Here is a 25,962-nt window from a genome sequence, read left to right on the forward strand (position 1 = left end):
GTTGAGCTGCTGGCCAATCAAAGATGTCAAACAGGTAGTCAGAAACCAGCACACCCATCTGCCCAGTGAGATAAGAATCGCCAGCTGTTAGACTTTGATCCTGCCTCTGAGTCGCAGCTACGAGACTATCCAGCTAACTGCTACCTGACAAGACTCACTGTTTGGTGTGTCTGCCAGCCAGCTGCACTAACAGTGAAGGTAGCATCAGAGTCTAGCTACACTGGTAGGGGATACTAGGTGAAGGTTCAAGATTGAGCTGAACTCCTTCATGCATGTATGCTGGTTCTTACCTTTGTCTGTAATGGAGTAGACAGAGACAGACAGAGACAGAGAAAGACAGAGCATCTGGATTCAGTCGGATGACAGGTTGTCCCTACTCTCTCCAGCTAATGCCCTAAAGGAGTAAAACTGATAGAAGAATAGATTATCACAGGATGTTGAAGGAATTAAGCCCTCATGGAATTCTCTCTTTCTTTCTCTCTCTCGGAGGACCTGAGCCCTAGGACCATGCCCCAGGACTACCTGACATGATGACTCCTTGCTGTCCCCAGTCCACCTGGCCATGCTGCTGCTCCAGTTTCAACTTCCACCTGACTGTGCTGCTGCTCCAGTTTCAACTGTTCTGCCTTATTATTATTCGACCATGCTGGTCATTTATGAACATTTGAACATCTTGGCCATGTTCTGTTATAATCTCCACCCGGCACAGCCAGAAGAGGACTGGCCACCCCACATAGCCTTGTTCCTCTAGGTTTCTTCCTAGGTTTTGGCCTTTCTAGGGAGTTTTTCCTAGCCACCGTGCTTCTACACCTGCATTGCTTGCTGTTTGGGGTTTTAGGCTGGGTTTCTGTACAGCACTTTGAGATATCAGCTGATGTACGAAGGGCTATATAAATACATTTGATTTGATTTGATGGAATTAACTTGGGTTGTAAAATATAGGGGTTGTATTATTTATTTCTACTTCCAATCTATCATCCCCCTGGTGTATAGTGGAGATGGAGTTTGTATTCTCTAGTTAGCCCTCGGTTATTCCATCTATTCCCCCTGGTGTCTAGCCAGTCCAGGACTATTATCAAGGTCCATTTCCTTAATCACAGTGGACTGGAGCTGAAAGTTGTTTATGGTATTTCTTGCTTGTGTACACACCTTTTCTATTCATACTGTATACTGTCCATACGCACCATTATATGCTTTGCTCGTTCTGATATTTCTTAATTATTTTTTCTTGGGATTTGTGTGTATTGTTAGGTATTACAACACTGTTGGAGCTAGAACCATAAGCATTTCACTGCACCTGCGATAATGTCGGCAAAATGTGTACGCACCAATTGAAATCTTGAAAAATTTTATTAAAAGTTAATGTGTCTGTGCAATGCGTAGAAAAACTGACTGCAACCCAAATGGCAAGCTATTTTCTATATAGTGCACTACTTTTTACCAGAGGGATGCAGCCTGAGATGGATGGATGTGTTCTTAGGGTTGATGGCTAGATGGCCAAATGGATGGATTGATGGATTAGAACAGGTAAATGGATAAATGAAAGGATGGATGGTAGAATATGGGTGTTGTGATTATGTGTCAGACAGATAGTGAAACCCCTGCAGTCTTTCAGTCCTGCTGTTCTGTGCATTCTGTCTGATGACTACAGAACAGACCCGTCAAGAAAGATACTGCTGTAGGGTTGCAAAATTCCAAGGTTTTCAAGAAATCCTAGTTGGAAGGTTTCTGGAATCAGGATGGAATAAGCAGGAAATCGGGAAACCTTTATAACCAGGATTTCTGGAAAACCTAGGAATTTGGGGGGAAATGTTGGAAATATGTTGCTTCCCTGCATTACCTGTACTACTATTATCCTGTATGACAGCAGAGGGACACGTTGCAGCAGTCTTTGTGAATTGGAAGAAAAAAACAGTCCCAGACCATTATTCCTCCTCCACCAAACTTTACAGTTAGAAATCAGGTTAATTTTAGGTTCTGAATGAAAGTTGAAAAGACGTAATTTATAGAATCAATGTCCGTGTACATTGAAATCAAGGCCGGTCCGAACCACATCAAATCTGAACCAAACATAGACGTCTATGATTGATTCAGATTTGGTCCGGACAGGACTAAAAACCAACATCCTGTGGATGTGGAAATCAAGGCCGGTCCAAAAGGCATCGGCCCGTGCTTACTGAGGTGGAACCTACAGTGTCGCCTGAAATAAAATGTTAGAAATACCCATCCATGAGGTACGCCCACCGTTTGCAAAACACCCCGAAAAAGACGGCCGGTCCGGGAACGGACCAAAACAAGACGCCGAAAAGACGTCTGCGTCGGTCTGTGCTCACTGGGGTGTAGTCTACAGTGTCTGCGATTTTACGAATACCCTTCCATCCATTTGGTTTGGTCCACGCATTTGCGCGTAGGCTAAACCACCCATTTAAGTCCATTCCCTCATTTTTCATGGCTCTGAAATGCAGTAATGATAAAAAGTGATGTAATGGCCTAATTTTTCTTGACATTATGCTTTAATTATTGTGAATGGCTCATGTTTTACTCTGGCTATATGTGCTACACAATTTATGTTAGATAGGTTTTTTTGACAGAACGTTGGTGGAGCGCCGCAGCAATACGTCTCTCCAACAGCACCCTGGAGAGGAGTGTTGGAAATGGACAAGCAACATATTTTTTTGAGCAGCATCAGTGCTCACCTAAAAAGCCCATATGCCACTGGTTGTGAGAAATTGTCATTGTTTTGGGGCAGAATTACAAGGTTTTGTGTGTTGTTGTTGGTGCATCTTGGTCAGTTTAGCTCAGAAAATGCAGCTCGTCAATCTGCCGCCTAATCCTGCCTAATGAGCTGGCCTGCCCTGTTTGCAGACCTGTGCAACGCTGCAATAACAAACTTGACGCAAGACCGCCATTTTGAGTAGCTAATTGCGTATGTACGTAAGGTATAAATTATGCTTTAGTTGTAATTTTCGCTTAGTGAGGAGTGACGTCACTAGTCTACACACACCAACTCACACCTACCTTTAGAGAAGAAGAGTCCCTAGTCTGAGATCAAGAAATACCAAACATACCTGCTATATCTCAGAGTCCATCACGATGTACACACACCCAAACACACAGCTACCAACCCATTACAATTTATACCATCAGTTACACATTCATATGACTCTGTACAAATACAAATTCTTCTCACTTTACAGAATGACTTTCACAGGCAAACTGCATGAAGAGTTTATAATGAATGTGTTCCACTAGTTTGTAATCTATCTCCAGCACTAGGATCTGCAAAGGAAAGATAAACCATCTCCAGCCTGCGATCCATGGTGACTGTTTCAGTGTTGCTATGATACAGAGATTAGGCAGTTAATTACATACCAAATCTGCTTTTTTACACACTAACACCCTCAGAGATTTGTACCCAGATCAAACTTACCCATTTGGCCTTAAAATGACAGCAGCGCCACACTTGAGCACCCTCCATTAAAGAGGAAAACATGTTTGAGGTAATTAATGCAGCGGTTGTTGGACAGGAAGTACTGAACAAAATAGAGAACAAATCTTGCCAGGTTTCATTAGCTAATACCTGTGTATCTCAACATGGAGCATGACCTCGATTTTACACCAAACAAAAACTGAAAGTTGGTTATTTGTTCTCTATTGGAAGAAAGCACAGTCAGTAATAACAGATAGAGAGTATACATGTATGATGAAGTGATCTGCACAGAGACCAGTCCAGGGTACTGTTGTTGACTTAAAGGGTGAGTTACCTGTTTCTGGCAGTGAGACTGAGCACTCACCGGGCTGGAGTGGCCGGGACCTGGACCTGACCGGAGCACCCACTCTGGGACTGAACTAAGTAGAGAGCCTGGGTGTAGCTTAGCATTCAGCCTAGCTATAGCATTTACATGACCTCTTAGGCTAGTACTTAATGTTGATGTTCTACCATCTCAGTTCCTTGATACTACTAGAGGAATACAACAAGGTTCCCTTTTCCCATTTATATTAAGGTCAGTTTTAGGATCATGCTGAGTGTAGTTTTAAAGCTGGTGTTAACTTTAACACTGTTTAACACAAATCATCCTGCCAAGACAACACCATGAATTCCACAAAAAGTAGTTAGAATCCGGGAATACTGGAGATGGGGATGCTCACATTATGTTCACATAAAGGAAACAATAATATGTAGACTATACTGCACTTCACCAAATGAATAAAATATGTGAATAATTGTAGAAAAAGTAAAGGACCAACCTCTGCTTGCTTGCGCCACATGTCCAGGTTCTTGCGTTGAGCTTTGGAGAAATGGTCCCATGCCTTTTGTTTGGAAGCAGCGTGGAATACAGACACAATCTGCTCAACTGTGGCGGGGGATGCAGGGAGAGAGGGGGCGGGTGGGAAGGAGCAGAGGAGTGAGAAAGTGGAATCAGGTAGGAAGGCACTTCACTGTATGTTCATGTTGATGTGTTTTCAATGTTCTATTCTGCTCTATAGTACAGTCTGTTCTGGGTCAGTGTCTAGAGTGGGGGATGTGGGATGGGGTGGAGAAGGAAACCACCATATCTCAAGGTGACCACAGAGCACCTGTCCTAAAACACAAGATGGTGCTGAAAGCTACAGGAGGACCAGACCGCAACCAGCAGGCTCCTGCTCCCCTCTCACCCCCCCAGACAATGGGAAGGCACACACAAACACACCACCTCCTCCTATCCTCCACAGGGACATAGTCTCTCAAGAGAGCCTGACAGTAGAACAAGGGAATTCTCTAAGAGTGATGACAGAGAGAGGGACAGAGAGAGGCCATCTTATAAAGAGATCAAAGTATCTACCTCTAACTGAAACCCTCTTTTCCTCTCAAACATCTCCTGTTTTTAATGACCACAACATTTCTCACCTTCATCGACTCTCAGATGCTTGGAATGCCATAATCAAAGGCTGCCTTTGTGTAAAGAGTGTAGAGTTCAGACCTAATGAAGGAAAAGCCTGTTTCTATCTGAGAGTGGGGCTGCGTGTCAAATGAGATCCTATTCTCTATATAGTGCCCATAGGGCTCTGGTCTAAAGTACAGTAGTGCACTATATAGGGAGCAGGGTGTCATTTGGGACCGACTTGGCTCTCCTCACTGTGGGTTAGACAGGAGTGCTGATCTTAACCTCTTGAGCTTATGGCTCAATACTGCCCCCGTTGGAGGAAGTGCGTGCCCATAGTAAACTGAAAATATTTTTTCCAAAATTGCTAATATATGCATATAATAATAATTATTGAATAGAAAACACTCTAAAGTTTCTAAAACCGTTTAAATTATGTCTGTATGTAAAGCAGAACTCTCAGGGCAGCCTTTCTCCCAAACTCTCTCTTGTCAAGAGAAAAGTTGGGTCAACTTTGACGTCATCGCCCCCACCCTTCCCAGGCAGCTACCGATCTGGGAACAGTATGTATTTGTTCAGCGCGATGTCTGCTTTCAATTGGCACGTTCATTGTTTGAATTTCGCGCTCCCTCATCCTTTGGCGGGCGAAAATGCCCGGTTCACTCTCACATACATGCACTCTATTGCGCGCGGCCGATTTGGGGAACGTTCTTTTCCAATAGACACCAGTTGAAGCCGGTTCGTTTGTTCGCGATGATCATTGTTTTACATGATAAAAACATCATTTTGCTCGATTCTGCACTTAGTTTGACCAGTTTAGTCAACATATAATATGTAATTTTGAAGTTTGATTGCGCAAGAGTGCGGGACCAGAAGGAGCAGAAGTTATTTTGGGTGCATTTCAGCTGAAGCTGTTAGCATATGCTAATACAAAGACGCACAACTTGAAACCAAACGATGTATTGGGTAAGTATGACTCCTTCTACGTCTTCTGATCGAAGAACATCAAAGGTAAGGGAATATTTATGTGGTTATTTTGGGTTTCTGTGGACTCCAAACGTAGAGGAGACACTGCTAATATCTGAGCGCCGACTCATAGCATAGACTAGTGAACGAATTCTGTAACGTTAAAAATAAATGTAACACAGCGGTTGTATTAAGAAGAAGTGTATCTTTGTAACTATATGTAGAACATGTATATTTAGTCATGTTTATTGCTTGTTATCTGACGTTATCTGTCGGAGCTATCATAATTTCTCCGGACATTTTGAGTAGCATTTTTTTGAAATGTCGTCATTGTAAACAGAGATTTATGGATATTAATGGCATATTATTGAAAAAAAAAAATGTACTGTGTAACATGTAATATTACTGTCATCTGATGAAGATTTTCAAAAGGTTAGTGAATTATTTATTTTTTAATCCTACTTTTAAATTTTATATTTTCTGGGACAAAATGGCCGCCGCTTGCATTTTGTTTCGGTGGTGGTCTAATATAAATGTGTGCTATGTTTTCGCCGTAAAACATTTTAGAAATCTGACTTGCTGGGTAGATGAACAAGGTGTTTATCTTTCATTTGAGCTATTGGACTTGTGTAGGTGTGGAGGTTAAATATGTCTAAGAATATTTTTTCACATTTTGCGTTATGCTAATGAGCTTGAGCCGTAGTCACGATCCCGGATCCGGGATGGGTAGCATCAAGAGGTTAATGTCTTTATTATATCTTTAGAGAGGAGGTATCGCTAACGACCACTCAATAATAAAGACCCTGAAATCTGATCAGATTTGAAAGAGGTAATCTAGAGTCTTGGGGATGAGAGAGATGGTGGATGGTCTAATCCCTGAGGAAGAGAAGAGCGAGATTATGAAAGAGTGAGAGGGTGAGCAACTATGATTCAGAGCTCAAGGTTGGAGGAGGAGAGCTGCTGGAACACACTTCTGTTCATCACTCCAACCTAACCACACCTGTGATTGACAGCTAGACCTCGTCTTAACCACCCCCAGATTAGTTACCAAAACACCTGTGTGTGTGAACCCAGAGCAGGGAGAAAGGATTCAATAGACAAAAGATTGTGAGACTGTGCTAACTTTTCATTTATCATAATTAGTGTGTGTGTGTGTGTGCGTCAGAATGACCCGTTTACCTACCTGTTGATATAATGCAGCATCACATAATCACAGATTGTCCAGACAGAGTACTCACACATAACACAGCGATATAAAACTATTCAACAACTCATAATGTAATGTGTGGCTGTGAAAAAGCCTGTGAAAATATGGATGTGGCTTTTGTTGATAGAACGACAGTGTGAGTGAACCTGTCTCCTGGGACAACTTTTTGTTGATAGAACGACAGTGTGAGTGAACCTGTCTCCCGGGACACCTTTTGTTGACAGAACGACAGTGTGAACCTGTCTCCCGGGACACCTTTAGTTGACAGAACGACAGTGTGAACCTGTCTCCCGGGACACCTTTAGTTGACAGAACGACAGTGTGAACCTGTCTCCCGGGACACCAACCTCTGTGTTTACATTTGCATGTGTGGAACTGCAGAGAAAGACGAACTCATGAATACAACTAAGTGTTTGTGTGGATTGTTGTGATGGAGGGCGGTGGCCTTTAAAAGACAACGATAAACAGAGCGAGAGCGATGGAGAGAGAGAGAGCGAGCGAGAGATAGAGAGAGAGAGCGAGCGAGAGATAGAGAGAGAGAGCGAGCGAGATAGAGAGAGGGGGGGAAAGACCCACTTTGCTCTTTCCAATATTTGTATTACTGTATAAACAGGAACCGATTATGTGGTATATCCCAATATCCATACTAACACAGCACTCAGTATGCACACTACTGTAAGTGGTGTATCACCAAAGATATCTGAACTCATACATGCTCTTAGCATTGGCAGTTGTGAATCAGGTCAGCTCTACATTTCCCCTTTTGGCTTTTCAATCATCAATATGACTCATTTCATGTCTTCCTTCAGTTCCAGTTGTTTTCATGTAGAGAGGTGTTACTTACTTTGATTCTATGGCTGAGTGGGTTCTTTCAGATGAGCTGTCCACAGACCAATACAGGCTAAAGTTAACCAGAGGAGTTTGTGGGGAGCTAACCTCTAACTGGTGCTTTAACCAGGTAACACAACCATTGGGGAACCTATCACAGTGGACTATTTCTACATACAGCCCAATATACTGTTCTTATGGGGCCAAAAACAAACTTACCTTCTGTATCATCAAAAAACATTGATCCTAAATACTAGTTCAACACACAAGATGTATACAATAGCAAGTGTATCAAGTGATTAAAGAGTTGTTCAATCATAGGTGTTTCTTTGTTGTGTGTGTTATGTGGCATTTGTTGTGTCCGTCCGTCTGGCGATTGTGTTGGTGCAATTAGGGTCACAGAATATTGTCAGCCAGTGATTGTCAAGCAAATAACTGGTTGGTCTCACAGTAATTGGCCGTTAATTAACAAACACATTCAGCATCTCCTGGTTTCCACACATAACCTACAAGCCACAAATGCATGTCTTTGGAACATGTACTTTTAAAAAGACTAATACATCTATGTAATATAGCCTACACCTTCACAATAAGTCTATTTCAGAAAAACAGAATAGAATATTATGAGTTGTGAGTTATCCTGATCTGGCTATGCCAAATGGCTGTGTGCTACACTAGTTCATTTAGCAGACAAGATTTGCTTAGAATTCTGTGGCATTAGTTTATATTTTATAATACGAAGACAATTGAACAAAGCTGAATATAATAGAAAGGATATTTTCTCCAAATGATTTGAGGAGTGCCACATGCTGCTATTCTGTGTTGAGCGTTGAACAAAATAAATAGGTACTCCTATATGCTTCATTTAGAGTTATTAATGTAACTTTAGTTCTACAAACGTTGGGCTAAATGTTTAGACTTTTAATACATTGTAAGGCTGCATGATGCGACTAATGATGATTTGAGTCACTTGAAAGGCATGAGCTCTGCTTTCTTTTTTTGCGCAGGCCGTACACACTTCATCAGTCTCTCATTCACAATTTGACAAGCACTTAATAATGCCTCAAATTTCACGGCGGCACCCCCTTTGTGTGGCCGTAATGCACCCTAAAAAAATCTATGCCTTCTGCGGCCAGTGGCTGTTCTGCCCTTGGCCCGGAGTGCTGCGTTGTGCCCTTCTATCCGAGTGCTGCGTACTCGCAAGGCTCTCCATCACGTGATCGGGTGTTTATCTTAAAATGTTCATAAACTATTAGGCTATTTGTAAAGTACTTAAGTAAAAATACTTTAAAGTACTTAAGTCACTTTTTTGGGGGGGTATATGTACTTTACTATCTATATTTGACTACTTTTACTTCACTACATTCCTTAAGAAACTACTATACCTTTTATTCCATACATTTTCCTTGAAAAAGTACTCGTTACGTTTTCTTAGCAGGACAGAAAAGTGGTCCAATTCACGCACTTATCAACAGAACATCCTTGGTCATCCCTACTGCCTCTGATCTGGCGGACTTAATAAACACACAATTCTTTTGTAAATTATGTCTGAATGTTGGAGTGCGCCGCTGGCTATCCGTAAATTTAAAAAACAAAAAAAATGGTGCAGTCTGGTTTGCTTAATATAAGGATGATATGATTTATTATTTTACTTTTGATACTAAAGTATATTTCAACAATTCCACTTACTTTTGATAAAGTATATTTTAAACCAAATACTTTTACTCAAGTAGAATTTACTGGGTGACTTAAACTTTTCTCATTTTCTATTAAGCTATCTTCACTTTTCCTGAAGTATGACAATTGGGTACTTTTTCCACCACTGTCCTGTTGTAAAGATAAGCAATGTGCTTAATATTAGGAAAGTTGAGAAATAAATATAGTAGGCCTAGCCTATAGAAAGCTGATGGGATCCTCTTTTTAATATAGGCAATCACTCTGTATTCTCACTCAATTGCATAGCCTATAGAAATGTTGCACAACATGAGCTCATGGGCTCTCATGAAGTGTTTGATTAGATTTTCAATTACATTGATGTCAGAGTGATTAGTGGGACAATATAGTGCTGAGTACCAGGCAGTTAGCAAGTAGGCTACTAAGGACCATCGGCAGCATCAGGGGCATTTGACTGCCTTCACGACTTGTGACCACTGGTGTGGCGATAATACGGTCACCGCAACAGCCTTAGCATGAATCATATTCAAGTGTCATTGACGCTGAGTTTTCATGAATCCTACAATAGAAAGAGTACTTAGTACATAAAAAGTTACTGTATGTGCTATCAATATTTCACAAAGGCCCAATGACAGGTCATTGCCATTCAATTATCACTTGAGTGACTTCAAATTGTCCTTTTGCAAGGTAGCGCCACCCATCACAGGTTTCCTGCAACCTCAGACGTTTATCTCTCTATTCCCCACAGGTGTATGTGAGTATATGACAGCTGTGTTATATCTTGATTCTTAGTGTCAGGCACGTCACAGCTGTGAGATACAGAGAGGCTGCCACAGCACAAGTTGAAGCAGGTTAATAAAACTATGTTTTTTCCCTTTAGAAAAATGAACAGGAGGTAAAGCTGAAAAGCTGACAGACAAGAGTTACGTCTGTAGACTACCAACATGCCCCTGGGTATTTCCGGCCTCAAGCTAAACAGAGAGGCAACATGACACAGGAGTTCCCTAGTTGGAACTCAACATGGGAATAGGAATGGGATATGCACTGGGACTTTGTGGATGATATTATGTGAATGTCTCTGGCAGACCCTGGTACTATGTGAATGTCTCTGGCAGACCCTGGTACTATGTGAATGTCTCTGGCAGACCCTGGTACTATGTGAATGTCTCTACCTGACCCAGGTACTATGTGAATGTCTCTACCTGACCCAGGTACTATGTGAATGTCTCTACCTGACCCTGGTACTATGTGAATGTCTCTGGCAGACCCTGGTACTATGTGAATGTCTCTGGCAGACCCTGGTACTATGTGAATGTCTCTGGCAGACCCTGGTACTATGTGAATGTCTCTGGTAGACCCTGGTACTATGTGAATGTCTCTGGCAGACCCTGGTACTATGTGAATGTCTCTGGCAGACCCTGGTACTATGTGAATGTCTCTGGCAGACCCTGGTACTATGTGAATGGCTCTACCTGACCCAGGTACTATGTGAATGTCTCTACCTGACCCAGGTACTATGTGAATGTCTCTGGCAGACCCTGGTACTATGTGAATGTCTCTACCTGACCCAGGTACTATGTGAATGTCTCTGGCAGACCCTGGTACTATGTGAATGTCTCTACCTGACCCAGGTACTATGTGAATGTCTCTGGCAGACCCTGGTACTATGTGAATGTCTCTGGCAGACCCTGGTACTATGTGAATGTCTCTGGCAGACCCTGGTACTATGTGAATGTCTCTACCTGACCCAGGTACTATGTGAATGTCTCTGGCAGACCCTGGTACTATGTGAATGTCTCTGGCAGACCCTGGTACTATGTGAATGTCTCTACCTGACCCAGGTACTATGTGAATGTCTCTGGCAGACCCTGGTACTATGTGAATGTCTCTACCTGACCCAGGTACTATGTGAATGTCTCTACCTGACCCTGGTACTATGTGAATGTCTCTGGCAGACCCTGGTACTATGTGAATGTCTCTGGCAGACCCTGGTACTATGTGAATGTCTCTACCTGACCCTGGTACTATGTGAATGTCTCTGGCAGACCCTGGTACTATGTGAATGTCTCTGGCAGACCCTGGTACTATGTGAATGTCTCTACCTGACCCAGGTACTATGTGAATGTCTCTACCTGACCCTGGTACTATGTGAATGTCTCTGGCAGACCCTGGTACTATGTGAATGTCTCTGGCAGACCCTGGTACTATGTGAATGTCTCTGGCAGACCCTGGTACTATGTGAATGTCTCTACCTGACCCTGGTACTATGTGAATGTCTCTACCTGACCCTGGTACTATGTGAATGTCTCTGGCAGACCCTGGTACTATGTGAATGTCTCTGGCAGACCCTGGTACTATGTGAATGTCTCTGGCAGACCCTGGTACTATGTGAATGTCTCTGGCAGACCCTGGTACTATGTGAATGTCTCTGGTAGACCCTGGTACTATGGGAATGTCTCTACCTGACCCAGGTAGTCTAATAGTTCTGACTGATCCAGGGTCAGCTTTACAGGGGTCTACAGTGAGATCAGCACCAGTACCTAAAAGCCTCATTAGTGAATCGGCTGACAGTTGCTCTCCTCAGACAGGTGTTAATTACTATGAGAGACAGAGACATGAAGAAAGAGAAGAAAGATGGGAGATGGAGAGAGAAAAGCAGCCACTCTGGGCCTAATGATGATGGGCTAAGAGAGGTAGCTAACAGCTCCCTAAATAACCTGTTCAATGTTATTGCTGCCATCACTGGCCTTTACCAGGCAAACTGCCCCAAAACTACTCCTACAAAGAGTCATCCCATAGAGTGGGTCTTCAGAAGTGCTATCCTCTGTTTGTGTGCAGCCATGCATGTGTGTGAGTGTGTTTGCAGAAAAGACCATCTCTGTTCCATGTCCCTGGGTATTTGATCCATCATGTATGGAGCACTGACCTGGAACTTGTGAACTTGTGACATGAAAATCACTTGAGGGATGAGAATGTTTAGAGGGACAATGTGACGTTGCTTCAAAGGGAATGCCGCGTGGTTTTATGTTGACCCTTACCCTTTTGTGGGTCCTGTGTGTGTGTCAGCCTGGTGTGTACTCACATTGTGCCAGGATGCCAGACAGGGCGGTCTTGAACTTGTCCTTGGCCACCTCCAACTCCTTCTCGTGGGCGGCCTTCTGACTCATCAGCTGGCGGATGTGGCTGTTGGACGACTGGATCATTGAGTAGAAGTTGTTGGCGTTACGACGGTTCACCTCACCTCGTTCCACCCAGGTCAGCAGCACGTGCACCGCTGCCGCAAACGCTGCCTCATCTGAGGAGAGGGTTAAGGTAAAACTTAAGGTTAAGGTCAGTGGTTTGTTTGGGGTAAGGTTACAACTAGCGGCGAAAATAAATGCATTTATAGTTTGAAACATAGGTAGGAACTAGAACATACATTTATGAATTAAATAACAATTAATTCAATAGGATCTCTATGGTATGAAAGTTCTTCTGTCCTATTTATCATGGTCTGATTGAGAACTGAGAGGAAAGGCGATACAGAAATGGCAGAAGCAGAAAGTCACAGATTTTGGCGAACTCATTTCAAATCAAATTGTATTTGTCACATGCGCCGAACACAACAGTAAAATGCTTACTTAGTAGACATTAACTGACAACGCATTTTTAAGAAATTACCCCCCCAAAAAAGAAAGAGATAACAATATCAAATTAAAGAGCAGCAGTAAATAACAATAGCGGGGCTACATAAAGGGGGTACCGTTACAGAGTCAAAGTGCCGGGGCACAGGTGTCAAGGTAATTGAGGTAATATGTACATGTAGGTAGAATTAATAAAGTGACTATGCATAGATAACGGAGTAGCAGCAGCACAGAGGAGAGGGGGAGTGACACAAATAGTCTTAAGTCTTATGGCTTGGGGGTAGAAGCTGTAGAAGCCACTTGGACCTACACTTGGAGCTCCGGTACCGCTTGCTGTGCGGTAGCAGGAATCTTGGACAATTTTTAGGGTCTTCCTATGACACCGCCTGGTAAATACAGTTGAAGTCTGTAGTTTACATACACTTATGTTGGAGTCATTAAAACTCATTTTTCAACCACTTCACAAATGTCTTGTTAACCTTTTGAGGACGCATGCCAAATCTTTTCAGTCTCCTGAGGGGGAATAGGTTTTGTCGTGCCCGCTTCACGACTGTCTTGGACCTTGTTAGCTTGTTGGTGATGTGGACGCCAAGGAACTTGAAGCTCTCAACCTGCTCCATTACAGCCCTGTCGATGAGAATGGGGGCGTGCTCTGTCCTCCTTTTCCTGCAGTCCACAATCATCTCCTTTGTCTTGATCACGCTGAAGGAGAGATTGTTGTCCTTGCACCACGTGGTCAGGTCTCTGACCTCCTCCCTATAGGCTCTGTCGGTGATCAGGCATACCACTGTTGTGTCATCAGCAAACTTATTGATGGTGTTGGAGTCGTGCCTGGCTGTGCAGTTATGAGTAAACAGGGAGTACAGGAGGGGACTGAGCACACACGAGGGGCCCCTGTGTTGAGGATCAGCGTGGTAGATGTATTGTTACCTACCCTTACCACCTGGGGGAGGTTGTCAGGAAGTCCAGGATCCATTTGCGGAGGGAGGTGTTTAGTCCCAGGGGAGTACAGGAGGGGAGTGAGAACACACCTGAGGGGCCCCTGTGTTGAGGATCAGCGTGGTGGATATATTGTTGCCTAACCTTAGCTTAGTGATGAGCTGAGGGCACAATGGTGTTGAACCCTGAGCTATAGTCAATGAATAGCATTCTCACATAGGTGTTCCTTTTGTCCAGGTGTGAAAGTGTCGAGTGCAATAGAGATTGCATAATCTGTGGATATGTTGGTGCGGTATGCTAATTGGAGTGGGTGTAGGGTTTCTGGGATAATGGTGTTAATGTAAACCATGACCAACTTTTCAAAGCATTACATGGCTACAGACCGGAGTGCTACGGCTCAATAGTCATTTAGGTAGGTTACCTTAGTGTTCTTGGACATAGGGACTACGGTGGTCTGCTTGAAACATGTTGGTATTACAGACTCAGACCGGGAGAGGTTGAAAATGTCAGTGAAGACACTTGCCAGTTTGTCAGCGGATGCTCGGAGTACACGTCCGGAGTACATAGAATCCGTCTGGCCCTGCGGCCTTGTGAATGTTGACCAGTTTAAAGGTCTTACATCGGCTGCGGAGAGCGTGATCACAGTCATCTGGAACAGCTGATGCTCACATGCATGTTTCAGTGTTTCTTGCCATGAAGCAAGCATAGAAGTTATTTAGCTCGTCTGGTAGGCTAGTGTCAATGGGCAGCTCTCGGCTGTGCTTCCCTTTGTAGTCTGTAATAGTTTCAAGCGCTGCCACATCCGACGAGCATCGGAGCCGGTGGACTACGATTCGATCTTAGTCCTATATTGAGGCTTTGCCTGTTTGATGTTTCATCGGAGGGCATAGCGGGATTTCTTATAAGCTTCCGGGTTAGAGTCCCACTCCTTGAAAGCGGCACCTCAAACCTTTAGCTCAGCGCGAATGTTACTTGTAATCAATGGTTTCTGGTTGGGGTATGTACATGCAGTCACTGTGGGGATGACGTCCTCGATGCACTTATTGATTAAACCAGTGACTGATGTGGTGTACTCCTCAATGCCATCGGAAGAATCCTGGAAACATGTTCCAGTCTGTGCTAGCAAAACAGTCCTTTAATTTAGCATCCGTTTTATCTGACACTTTTTTTATAGACAGAGTCACTGGTGCTTCCTGCTTAACTTTTTGCTTGTGAGCAGTTATCAGGAGGATATAATTTGCCAAATGGAGGGTGAGGGCAAGCTTTGTACGCATCTCTGTGTGTGGAGTATGGGTGGTCCAGAGTTCCTTTCCCTCTGGTTGCACATTTAACATGCTGATAGAAAGTAGGTCAAACGGATTTAAGTTTCCCTGCATTAAAGTCCCCGGCCACTAGGAGCGCTGCCTCTGGATGAGTGTTTTCCTTGTTTGCTTATGGCCTTATACAGCTCATTGAGTGCGGTCTTAGTGCCAGCATCGGTCTGTGGTGGTATGTAGACAGCTATGAAAAATACAGATGAAAACTCTAGGTAGATCGTTTGGTCTACAGCTGATCATAAGATACCCTACCTCAGGCGAGCAAAACCAAGACTTCCTTAGGTATTGTGCACAAGCTGTTTACATATATGCATAGGCCCCCGCCCCGTGTCTTACCAGAGGCTGCATGCCGATAGAGTGTAAAAACCACCAGCTGTATGTTCTTAATGTCATCGTTCAGCCACGACTTGGTGAAACATAAGATATTACAGTTTTTAATGTCCCGTTGGCAGGATATACGTGTTTTCAGTTCGCCCCATTTATTTTCCAGCGATTTAATGTTAGCTAATCTGTCTAATCTGAGTTGAGTAATCGCAGTTCTGATGTCCAGAAGCTCTTTTCGGTCATAAGAGACGGTAGCAGCAACATTATGGACAAAACAAGTTACGAACAATGCGAAAAAACAAAAATTGTTGGTTAGGAGCCGACAAGATGGCAGCCATCCCCTTCATCATAGCTCATAAGAGAAACAAGTTCATTCATTCAGCCCAAAGCTGATAGCAGTAGAGGAGATAAACGGAGGGAGGATAGGAAAGGAGAGGGAGGAGAGAAAATAGTGATATCTTTAATAAAATCACGAAAATGTATTCTAAATGGCAGCACAGGCTCTGGCTCTTCTCCAGGTCTGCTCTGCATGTTAACTAGAGGGCAGTGGATGGTAGCGATGTGAATATCATGTTTCAAATGCCTTTGTATGAACAACAGTGGTTGTTTTGCATTATTCATGTTTTGGGTTGTAGACTGATAAGGAGATGTGAAGAGACGAGTGTTATTGACTTTCATTGTTGATGTCCTCGTTCACATTACCCATAAGCAATCCTTTATGCTGCGCCGGATGTTACGCAGTGAAAACGCAAGGCCACCTTGCGGTTGAAAGCTCTGTTGCAATATGGACACCGCATACTTTGAAATTCAGCCACACCGGTTACGTGGCCACCTTTCCAACTAGTCAGTTCATTAAATTCCTGCCCTGGTCAATTGCAAGTGCTGTTATTAAGTGGAAACGTCTAAGATGGTTTTGTTCTCTATGGTCTCTCTAACACACACAATCACCCAAATACACAGAGTGTACAAAACTTTAGGAACACTTTCCTAATATTGAGTTGCACCCCCTTTTGCCCTCAGAACAGGGCATGGACTCTAAAAGACATTTAAACGTGTTAACCCTAAGACATCCCTAGCCGTGTCCTCAGAGCATGCGCAGACCAGCTGGCTGGTGCGTTTATGGCCGTATTCAATCTCTCCCTATCCCAGTCTGCTGTTCCCACATGCTTCAAGATGGCCACCATTGTTCCTGTACCCAAGAAGGCAAAGGTAACTGAACTAAATCACTACCGCCCCGTAGCACTCACTCCTTTCATCATGAAGTGCTTTGAGAGACTAGTCAAGGATCATATCACCTCCACCTTACCAGCCACCCTAGACCCACTTCAGTTTGCATACAGTCCCAACAGGTCCACAGACGATGCAATCGCCATCACACTGCACACTGCCCTATCCCATCTGGACAAGAGGAATACCTATGTAAGAATGCTGTTCATTGACTACAGCTCAGCATTCAATACCATAGTACCCTCCAGACTCATCATGAAGCTTGAGGCACTGGGTCTCAACCCCACCCTGTGCAATTGGGTCCTGGACTTCCTGACTGGCTGCCCGCAGGTGCTGAGGGTAGGAAACAACATTCCACTACGCTGATTCTCAACACTGGGGCCCCACAACGGTGCGTGCTCAGCCCCCTCCTGTACTCCCTGTTCACCCATGACTGCGTGGCCATGCACGCCTCCAACTCAATCATCAAGTTGGTAGACAACACAACAATAGCAGGCTTGATTACCAACAACGACGAGACAGCCTATAGGGAGGAGTTGAGGGCACTCGGAGTGTGGCGTCAGGAAAACAACCTCTCACTCAAGGTCAACAAAACAAAGGAGACGATCGTGGACTTCAGGAAACAGCAAAGGGTGCACCCCCCAATGCACATCTACGGGACAGTAGTGGAAAAGATGGAAAGTTTCAAGTTCCTCGGTGTACACATCACGGACAAAATGAAATGGTCCAGCCACAGATGGTGTGGTGAAGAAGGCGCAACAGCGCCTATTCAATCACAGGAGGCTGAAGAAATTTGGCTTGTCACCTAAAACCCTCAAACTTTTACAGATGCACAATTGAGAGCATCCTGCCGGACTGTATCACCACCCGGTACGGCAACTGCACCGCCCACAACCGCAGGGCTCTCCAGAGTGTAGTGCGGTCTACACAACGCATCACCGGGTGCAAACTACCTGCCCCCCAGGACACCTACAGCACCCAATGTCACAGGAAGGCCAAAAAGATAATCAAGGACAACAACCACCAGAGCCACTGCCTGTTCACCCCGCTATCATCCAGAAGGCGAGGTCAGTACAGGGGCATCAAATCTGTGACCGAGAGGCAGCTTCCATCTCAAGGCCATCAGACTGTTTAACAGCCATCACTAACACAGAGAGGCTGCTGCCTACATATATACTTGAAATTCTTGGCCACTTTAATAATGTTTATATATCTTGCATTACTCATCTTATATGTATATATTGTATTTTATACCATCTATTGCATCTTGCCTTTGCCGCTCGGTCACTGCTCTTCCAGATATTTATACATTCTTATTCCATTCCTTTACTTAGACTTGTGTGTATTAGGTCGTTGTTGAATTGTTAGATTACTTGTAAGATATCGCTGCACTGTCGGAACTAGAAGCACAAGCATTTCGCTATACTCACAATAACATCTGCTAACTATGTGTATGTGACCAATAACATTTGATTTGATAAGGTGTCAAAAGTGTTCCACAGGGATGCTGGCCCATGTTTACCATAATGCTTCACACAGTTGTGTCAAGTTGGCTGGATGTCCTTTTGGTGGTGGACCATTCTTGACATACCCTCAAATGGTTGAGTGGGTGGGGTTATATCCTTCCTGTTTGGCACTGTCCCATCATCGGATGGGGCCACAGTGTCTCCTGACCCCTCCTGTCTCAGCCTCAAATATTTATGCTGCAGTAGTTTGTGTCGGGGGGCTAGGGTCAGTTTGTTATATCTGGAGTACTTCTCCTGTCCTATCCGGTGTCCTTTGTGAATTTAAGTATGCTCTCTCTAATCCTCTCACTCGGAGGACCTGAGCCCTAGGACCATGCCTATGGACTACCTGGCCTGAGGCCGTGCTGATGCTCCAGTTTCAATTGTTCTGCCTGTGATTATTATTATACGACCATGCTGGTCATTTATGAACATTTGAACATCTTGGCCATGTTCTGTTATAATCTCCACCCGGCACAGCCAGAAGAGGACTGGCCACCCCACATAGCCTGGTTCCTCTCTAGGTTTCTTCCTAGGTTTTGGCCTTTCTTGGGAGTTTTCCTAGCCACCGTGCTTCTACACCTGCATTGCTTGCTGTTTGGGGTTTTAGGCTGGGTTTCTGTACAGCACTTTGAGATATCAGCTGATGTACGAAGGGCTATATAAATACATTTGATTTGATTTGAGTTTTGAAAAACCCAGCAGCGTTGCTATTCTTGACACAAACTGGTTCGGCTGGCACCTACTACCATACCCTGTTCAAAGGCACTTCAATATTTTGTCTTGCCCATTCACCCACTGAATGGCACACATAAACAACCATGTCTCAATTGTCTCAAGGCTTAATCATTATTTAACCTGTCTCCTCCCTGTCATCTACACTGATTGAAGTGGATTTAACAAGTGATATCAATAAGGGATCAAATCTTTCACCTGGATTCACCTCTTTACGCTTCTGCTACTCTCTGTTCATCATATATGCAGTCACTTTAACCATATCTACATGAACATACTACCTCAATCAGCCTGACTAATCGGTGTCTGTATGTAGCCTCGATACTGTATAAAGCCTCGCTACTGTTTTTCACTGTCTTTTTACTGTTGTTTTTATTTCTTTACGTATCTATTGTTCACCTAATACCTTTTTTGCACTATTGGTTAGAGCCTGTTAGTAAGCATTTCACTGTAAGGTCTACACCTGTTGTATTTGGCGCACGTGACAAATAAACTTTGATTTGATTCACCTGGTCAGTCTATTGTATGGAAATAGGTGTTCTTAATGTTTTGTCCACTCTGTGTACATGTTCACACACTAAGATCGAGAGGGCTTTTGATTTATTTAAGGTGAAGCCCCTAAGGTGTCATAACCAGAGGCCCCTGAGGTGTTAGTCTATCTAGTTTCCAGGCTCTCCACAGTCACTAGTCCTCCCTACCAACTACAGGTCCATTATCAATACACACACAATGTCTGACAATGACCAGGGCCCAATAAAATATAACATCTGGACAAAATGAGGGTTTATCTGCTGCATGGAAGTTGCATCCAAAAAGGCACCCTTTCCCCTATATAGTGCACTACTTTTGATCAGGGCTCTAGTTTAAAGTAGTGCACTATATAGTAATTGGGTGCCATTTGGGACATAATGAAAAACATATCTTTCAATGCATCTATACAGGGAGGAGGCGAAGTGGCTTATCAAGGAAACCAATTTTGAGGAGGTCCCTAAGATTCACAAAACCCACATACAGTAAAAGCACAGGAATGTGTTGAAGAGATGTGTGGTTTACTAAAACTACTGCCTGGCAGCTCATTTTCATATCTAGCAGCTTCTCAGCTAAACTGAAAGTAGAGAAGCCACATTCATTACTTGGCCACTGCTCTGTGTAGCAGTTAATGGAGAACGTCTCAAGGTGTTTGGGTTAAGATGGCAGTGAGGCTACCTGTCTGCTAACCTAATTCACAAAACATGATGTTGAGCTTCTTTCCACTGGAATCCTCACATTCAGAGGTCTAAGTTGTACAAGTTGTGGGAGGAGAAAGTTATGTCCTTCAGCAGTGGGGACATGCTTTACACTATCTTTAAGCATATAAATACACAAGCACGAACGCATGCACACAAACATATTAAAGGGCCATTTTTGTACTTAGCATTGGCTCGTGAAACTACCAAACTTCCTTTATACACGCAGAAACATAAAAATGGTATCCATGAGTTCATCTGCCTTTGAGAAAGTACAGAATCACACTAAGCCTCAGAGAAGATGGGGCTTTTGAGTCTACAGCTTCTTTAAACCCAGAGACAGATTCATCAGACATATAGACAACATCAAGCTCTGCCGTGTGTCAGGAGGATTTGTCAACCAAATCAAACCCAGAGGAGGACCACAGTGGAACACTGTACATTGTGTACCGGTTGATCAGCTTGATGTGAGGGCATTTTGAAGTTAAACCTTACTAATGCTTGTGTACTAAAACATCTGTGTTTAGCCTGGACTTTGGGTTTGAGATTGTCAGATAAACTAACATATATAGGATAGAAACGTGTGTGCGTGCATTAATAGAGGCCTGTCCTGACTGTGTGTAGAATGACCCCATGATGTCTGGCCACTCAGCCAAGATTGACAGAAACTGACTGGTTCCTCTTGATCGGAGACAGACTAAAGGTTATATCCTGCACACCAGTAACAGAGCTATTGTTCTGCCTGGAGCCTGTTTCTGGGCCAAAGATACACGTGCGCGACCAGTACAACCATACATCATCTGGCCCGACAGTCAAAAGCGCTTGCTTGCCCAACTTTGGGGAACTGTAGAGCTACTGTTAGAGGAAGTATGTCTGGATTGACTTCCTGTCATTCTGGCCCCTGTTGCTCTCACTCAGTTGCAACAGACTGAGGCAACCTTTTCACCCAGTTGTCTCCCCTCACACACACATAGGGTCACGTGTTTTGCAGATGCTTGCATGAGGTAGCTTGACTATATAAATGATCCTGTACTCTTTGTACAGGAGGCTCTCACTCCATCTCACCTGTGTGGGCGGAGTCAACCAGCCTCATTATAATAGGTTTTTAATAAAAGTAATACCTTGATTGATTATTGATTTAGCCTCTCCTCATTAGTTAAAGGTAGAATTTCCACCACATTGATAATGTGTGAGTTTTGTATTCTGTGTGTGTCCGTGTGTTTTTATTCTCTGCGTCTCTCTCTGTACTGTGTGTGTCTGTGTGCTGTGTGTGTGTAAACATTTCTATATCTCTATTTTGTGTGAGTGTGTACTGTGTGTGTAGCCCCACCTTTGATCTTGTCGCCCAGCAGGCTACACTCGTGGTCTGAGTAATGGACGATGGGTGGAGGGGAGGGGGGTCTGAAACGGTCCTCCTCCATCCTCCTGCGGTGTCTCTCCTCTCTAGCATACAGGCGCTGACGACACTCCCACTCATACAAGTCGTCTCTGGCCTGGGCAAAGTCCACATGGAGCCGCCCTGTGTCCTTCTTGTCTGTACTGGAGCCCAGACGCATACGGTAGCCTGGAGGGAGAGGAAAGGGGTTGAGGGGGAGAGAGAGAGGGAGGAGTGGAGAGAGAGAGAGAAGGTGGGAGAGAGAGAGAAGGGGGGAGAGAGAGAGAAGGGGGAGAGAGAGAGAAGGGGGGAGAGAGAGAGAAGGGGTAGAGAGCGTTAGAACCTATTGGTAACATCACAAGTGACATTTCACTCTGCTAAACGGGCAGGTGCAGGGCGATAAAGCGCCGTAAATACCCACAAACCACTTTCTATCAGACACCTGCATCTCTCTCTTGACATCCTCTATTTGGGTTGAAACGATCGGTCCATCCATCGCTCCCCATCCCTCTGAGGCTCTCCTCTTTTTAATCTGTTGGTTCCTGTCACAGCTGCATCCCAGCTAAAGTAGCTTTGTGGGGTTGAAGTAAACACCTTTCTGTTCTCTAAACTAATTCATAGAGAAGACTTAGAGACTAATTGGTCCTCTAGTGACACCCAAGCAAACATCACTCTCCATTCTCCTGCTCATCTTTCTTCTGTATCTCGCTCTCTCTCTCCCGCTCCTCTCTGTTTCTCTTTCTCTCCCTCCTGCTTTCTGCTGTCTCACTCTTCAGTCTCTTTCACTCCTCCTCCTCTCCATCGCTGCTCATTCACTCAAATGACCCTAGGTGAAAACGGGCGCTCTCACACGAACACGGCCTGCTCTTTGCTCCAGGCTCACAGATGTGATTCAATATTTCATAGGGAGACTGAAAAGTTCCTCTAGGATCACTTATATTAGGATCTGTACTTATTTATTTGATCATTATTGTGTTTATTGATAAGATATTATGCATTTTTCAAGGTCGGTTAATGTTAAAACAAAATTGAATGGTCAATTTTAAGAAAAAAATATTCTCCACAAAATGTTCATCACAAAAATGTCCACCAACAGGCCTCGATCACCACCACGAAGCCAACATTATTTACAAATAGACCTACCTAACGCAACAACGCTGTAAGAGGGGATACGGAGCATATTTCTAATTATTTACCACACATCATCGCCAGCAACAGTTGGAGAACAAAGGTACTGATTATAGAAATGACTGCAGTTGATATAGACTAGACTAATAAATACACTATTTGCCTTCATCAAAACAATGGTTTTGTTGCATATTTCAGTCTGGAAGGTTTATGGTGGCTATAACCTTTTCTAAATGGCACACTACAGCAGTTCACAAAAAAGCCTGAAATAGACGAGCCACATCTATTATTCCAAAACTGCAGCACGTGGTTGGAACACATACTTCCCTACTTTTAATCAACCAGTCCATTTTGAATTTGTGATAAAGCTGTTGTGATTTGGCAAGGAATGTAGCTTGTCTACAGTTTTGTTTGTGTATCCCATCAGATACATTATATTTCTGTAGGCCTAATGGGAGTGGTCGGAACAAAATTTTGTAAGAGAAAGGGAAGAGAAATTGTAGGGAGAAGAACTGATCACTTGGCAAGGTGTATTTTTTGTTGAGAGTCGCTAATGCACATAACAAATGGAAGGAATACTAGAGTCAACATGAATTAACAGTTGTCTTTGGGACAAAATCTCACCTGCCCAGAGAGTTGCATAGTTTGCCATTGAAAAACTGTACTGATCTCTAGAGATTCAGAAACCCAATACATCATACTTGCATAATACTAAAATTACTGCTCTTAATGCAACTGACTAAAATACCCCTTATTTCAGTATAGTACTGTAACTACATTCATGTATTTTCAAGAGTCAAAAGTGAACTTAAGCGCAAAACAAAGTTATTCATTTAAAAAAAAGCAATACATGATCTTTAAAGGTCTTTAAAGGTAATATTGGTGGACTATGACGTGGATGTAAGGTCATTTAGATGCATTTCTGGATTGAATGGGATCCTATGGGCAAATGCTTAACAAAGTATTTATTTATAATTTTATTTTAATTTAACCAGGAAGGGCTCATTGAGATTTAAAATCTCTTTTTCAAGAGTGTCCTGGCCAAGATAGGCAGCACCAAGTCATTACAAAAATTACAGACAAACATCATGAAAAACTACAAGTAATCTCATAAAAACCATAGAATTCACAAGAGTATAACAAAATCAAAAACAGCTAATTAAAAACATTGACAGGTCAGGGAATCAGTCTCAAGATCATTCATCAGTGATTTAAAAATACCAATCGGGACAAGTTCTTCCAGTTTAAAATGATTTTGTAAGGCGTTCCAAGGTGATGGCGCAGAGTACATAAAAGCCCTTTTATCAAATTCAGTTCGGACATTTGGAACAGTTAGCAGGATAAAGTCCAGCGAACGAAGAGGGTACCCACCACATTTCTGAACAATAAAAAGGTCAGAATAAAAAGGTAGTATACCCAAAATGGCTTTGTAAATAAAAGTATACCAGTGACTGAGCCTACGAGTGACTAGAAGGCCAGCCAACCCTGGTATACAAAGTGCAGTGGTGCGAAAGGGTTTTGCAGTTTAAAATAAATCTCAAAGTGCTATGGTAAAGGGTGTCAATTGATCTCAAACACTGAATGGAAGCATTCATATATAAAATATCCCCATAGTCTAGTAAAGGCATAAATGTAGCTGATACTAGCCGCCTCCTGGCTTCAAAAGAAAAACAGGCCTTATTCCTAAAATAAAATCTCAATTTCAGCTTAAATTTTTTTGTAAGTTGTTGAATATGCAATTTAAAAGAGAGGCCGTCATCAATTAAAATTCCAATATATTTATATGAGGTTACAACCTCAATCTCCTTGCCCTGACAGGTAGTAATAGGTGAAAGGTTCAGAGGTCTATTTCTTGCTTTAGAAAACACCATTAGTTTAGTTTTGTCAGTATTGAGGATAAGCTTCAATTGACACAAGGTATGTTGAACAGTATAAAAAGCAGTTTGCAAGTTCTGGAAAGCTTTTGTAAGAGACGAGGCACAACAGTAAATAACAGCATCATCAGCATAAAAATGAAATTTTGCATTTTGGATATTTTTGTCTAAATCATTTATATAAATAGTGAATAAGAGAGGACCAAGTACAGAGCCTTGGGGCACACCATTAAAGACAGACAATTTAACAGACATAAGCCCATCAAATTGAGTGCACAGTTCTATCAGACAGATAGTTAGAAAACCATGCAACTGCATGCTCTGAAAGACCTACACTTGACAATCTCTGCCTTATTATAGCATGATCAACTGTATCAAAAGCCTTAGAGAGATCAATAAAAAGTGAGACACAGTGCTGTTTTTATCAAGGGCTTCAGTGATATCATTTAAAACCATCATGGCTGCTGTAATTGTGCTATGCTTCTTCCTGAAGCCCGATTGGTACATTGATAAAATATAGTTAGTAAATAAAAACTATTTTAGCTGTTCACTCACAAGGGTTTCAAGTGTTTCCACCAGGGGTGACAGCTTTGAGATTGGCCCATAATTATTTAAAAGTGGTAGGACAAATGCTGATTTCCAGATTTTCATGACATTCCAGGGTTAGATTGAACAGATATGTAAGTGGTTCAGCTATGAAATCAGATGCCAGATTTAAAAAGCAGGGATCCAAAAGATCAGGACCTGCAGGCCTTCTCTGATCTAAGGATTTCAGGGCGTTATGTACCACCTGCACCGAGAATGGCAAAGAGCTAAAAGTTTGACCAGCTCTCACTGGTTCATCCACACAGGGTTGTACAGAGACAGAGGACACTGAATCAGACAGCTTACCAGATGATACAATGTGCTCATTGAAACAATTCAGCATTTCAGTTGTCATATACAGCAACAGTATCTAAATATGTGAGATACGGACCAAAAACTGGCTTATGATATCAAACAACAGTATAAGTAAGTGCTAAAACAGGTACACATGTCAAAATGGGGCATATCCTAATTTAAGTGGCAGGGTTGCTTTTTGCTAAAATTGCAGATTGTGGCTTAAAGTAAGTTAAATGGGGTTTAAACACCCCATATTTCTTGACAAACCCTG

General features: G+C 43.1%; 1 protein-coding gene across 4 annotated transcripts in view; it reads right to left on the reverse strand.

Moving 5' to 3' along the window:
• Window positions 1–25,962, reverse strand: part of LOC112221104 (ecto-NOX disulfide-thiol exchanger 2) — a 302,937-nt gene that overhangs the window by 22,345 nt on the left and 254,630 nt on the right. For all 4 annotated transcript variants that reach the window (XM_042303217.1, XM_042303213.1, XM_042303214.1 and 1 more), the window contains 3 exons: window positions 21,763–21,996; window positions 12,620–12,832; window positions 4,249–4,355 (listed from right to left, as the gene is read on the reverse strand). In XM_042303217.1, the coding sequence (XP_042159151.1) occupies window positions 4,249–4,355; window positions 12,620–12,832; window positions 21,763–21,996 (554 nt within the window). The remainder of the gene's footprint in view (window positions 1–4,248; window positions 4,356–12,619; window positions 12,833–21,762; window positions 21,997–25,962) is intronic.

The sequence above is a fragment of the Oncorhynchus tshawytscha genome, linkage group LG21 (assembly GCF_018296145.1).
Source record: "Oncorhynchus tshawytscha isolate Ot180627B linkage group LG21, Otsh_v2.0, whole genome shotgun sequence".
NCBI lineage: Eukaryota > Metazoa > Chordata > Actinopteri > Salmoniformes > Salmonidae > Oncorhynchus > Oncorhynchus tshawytscha.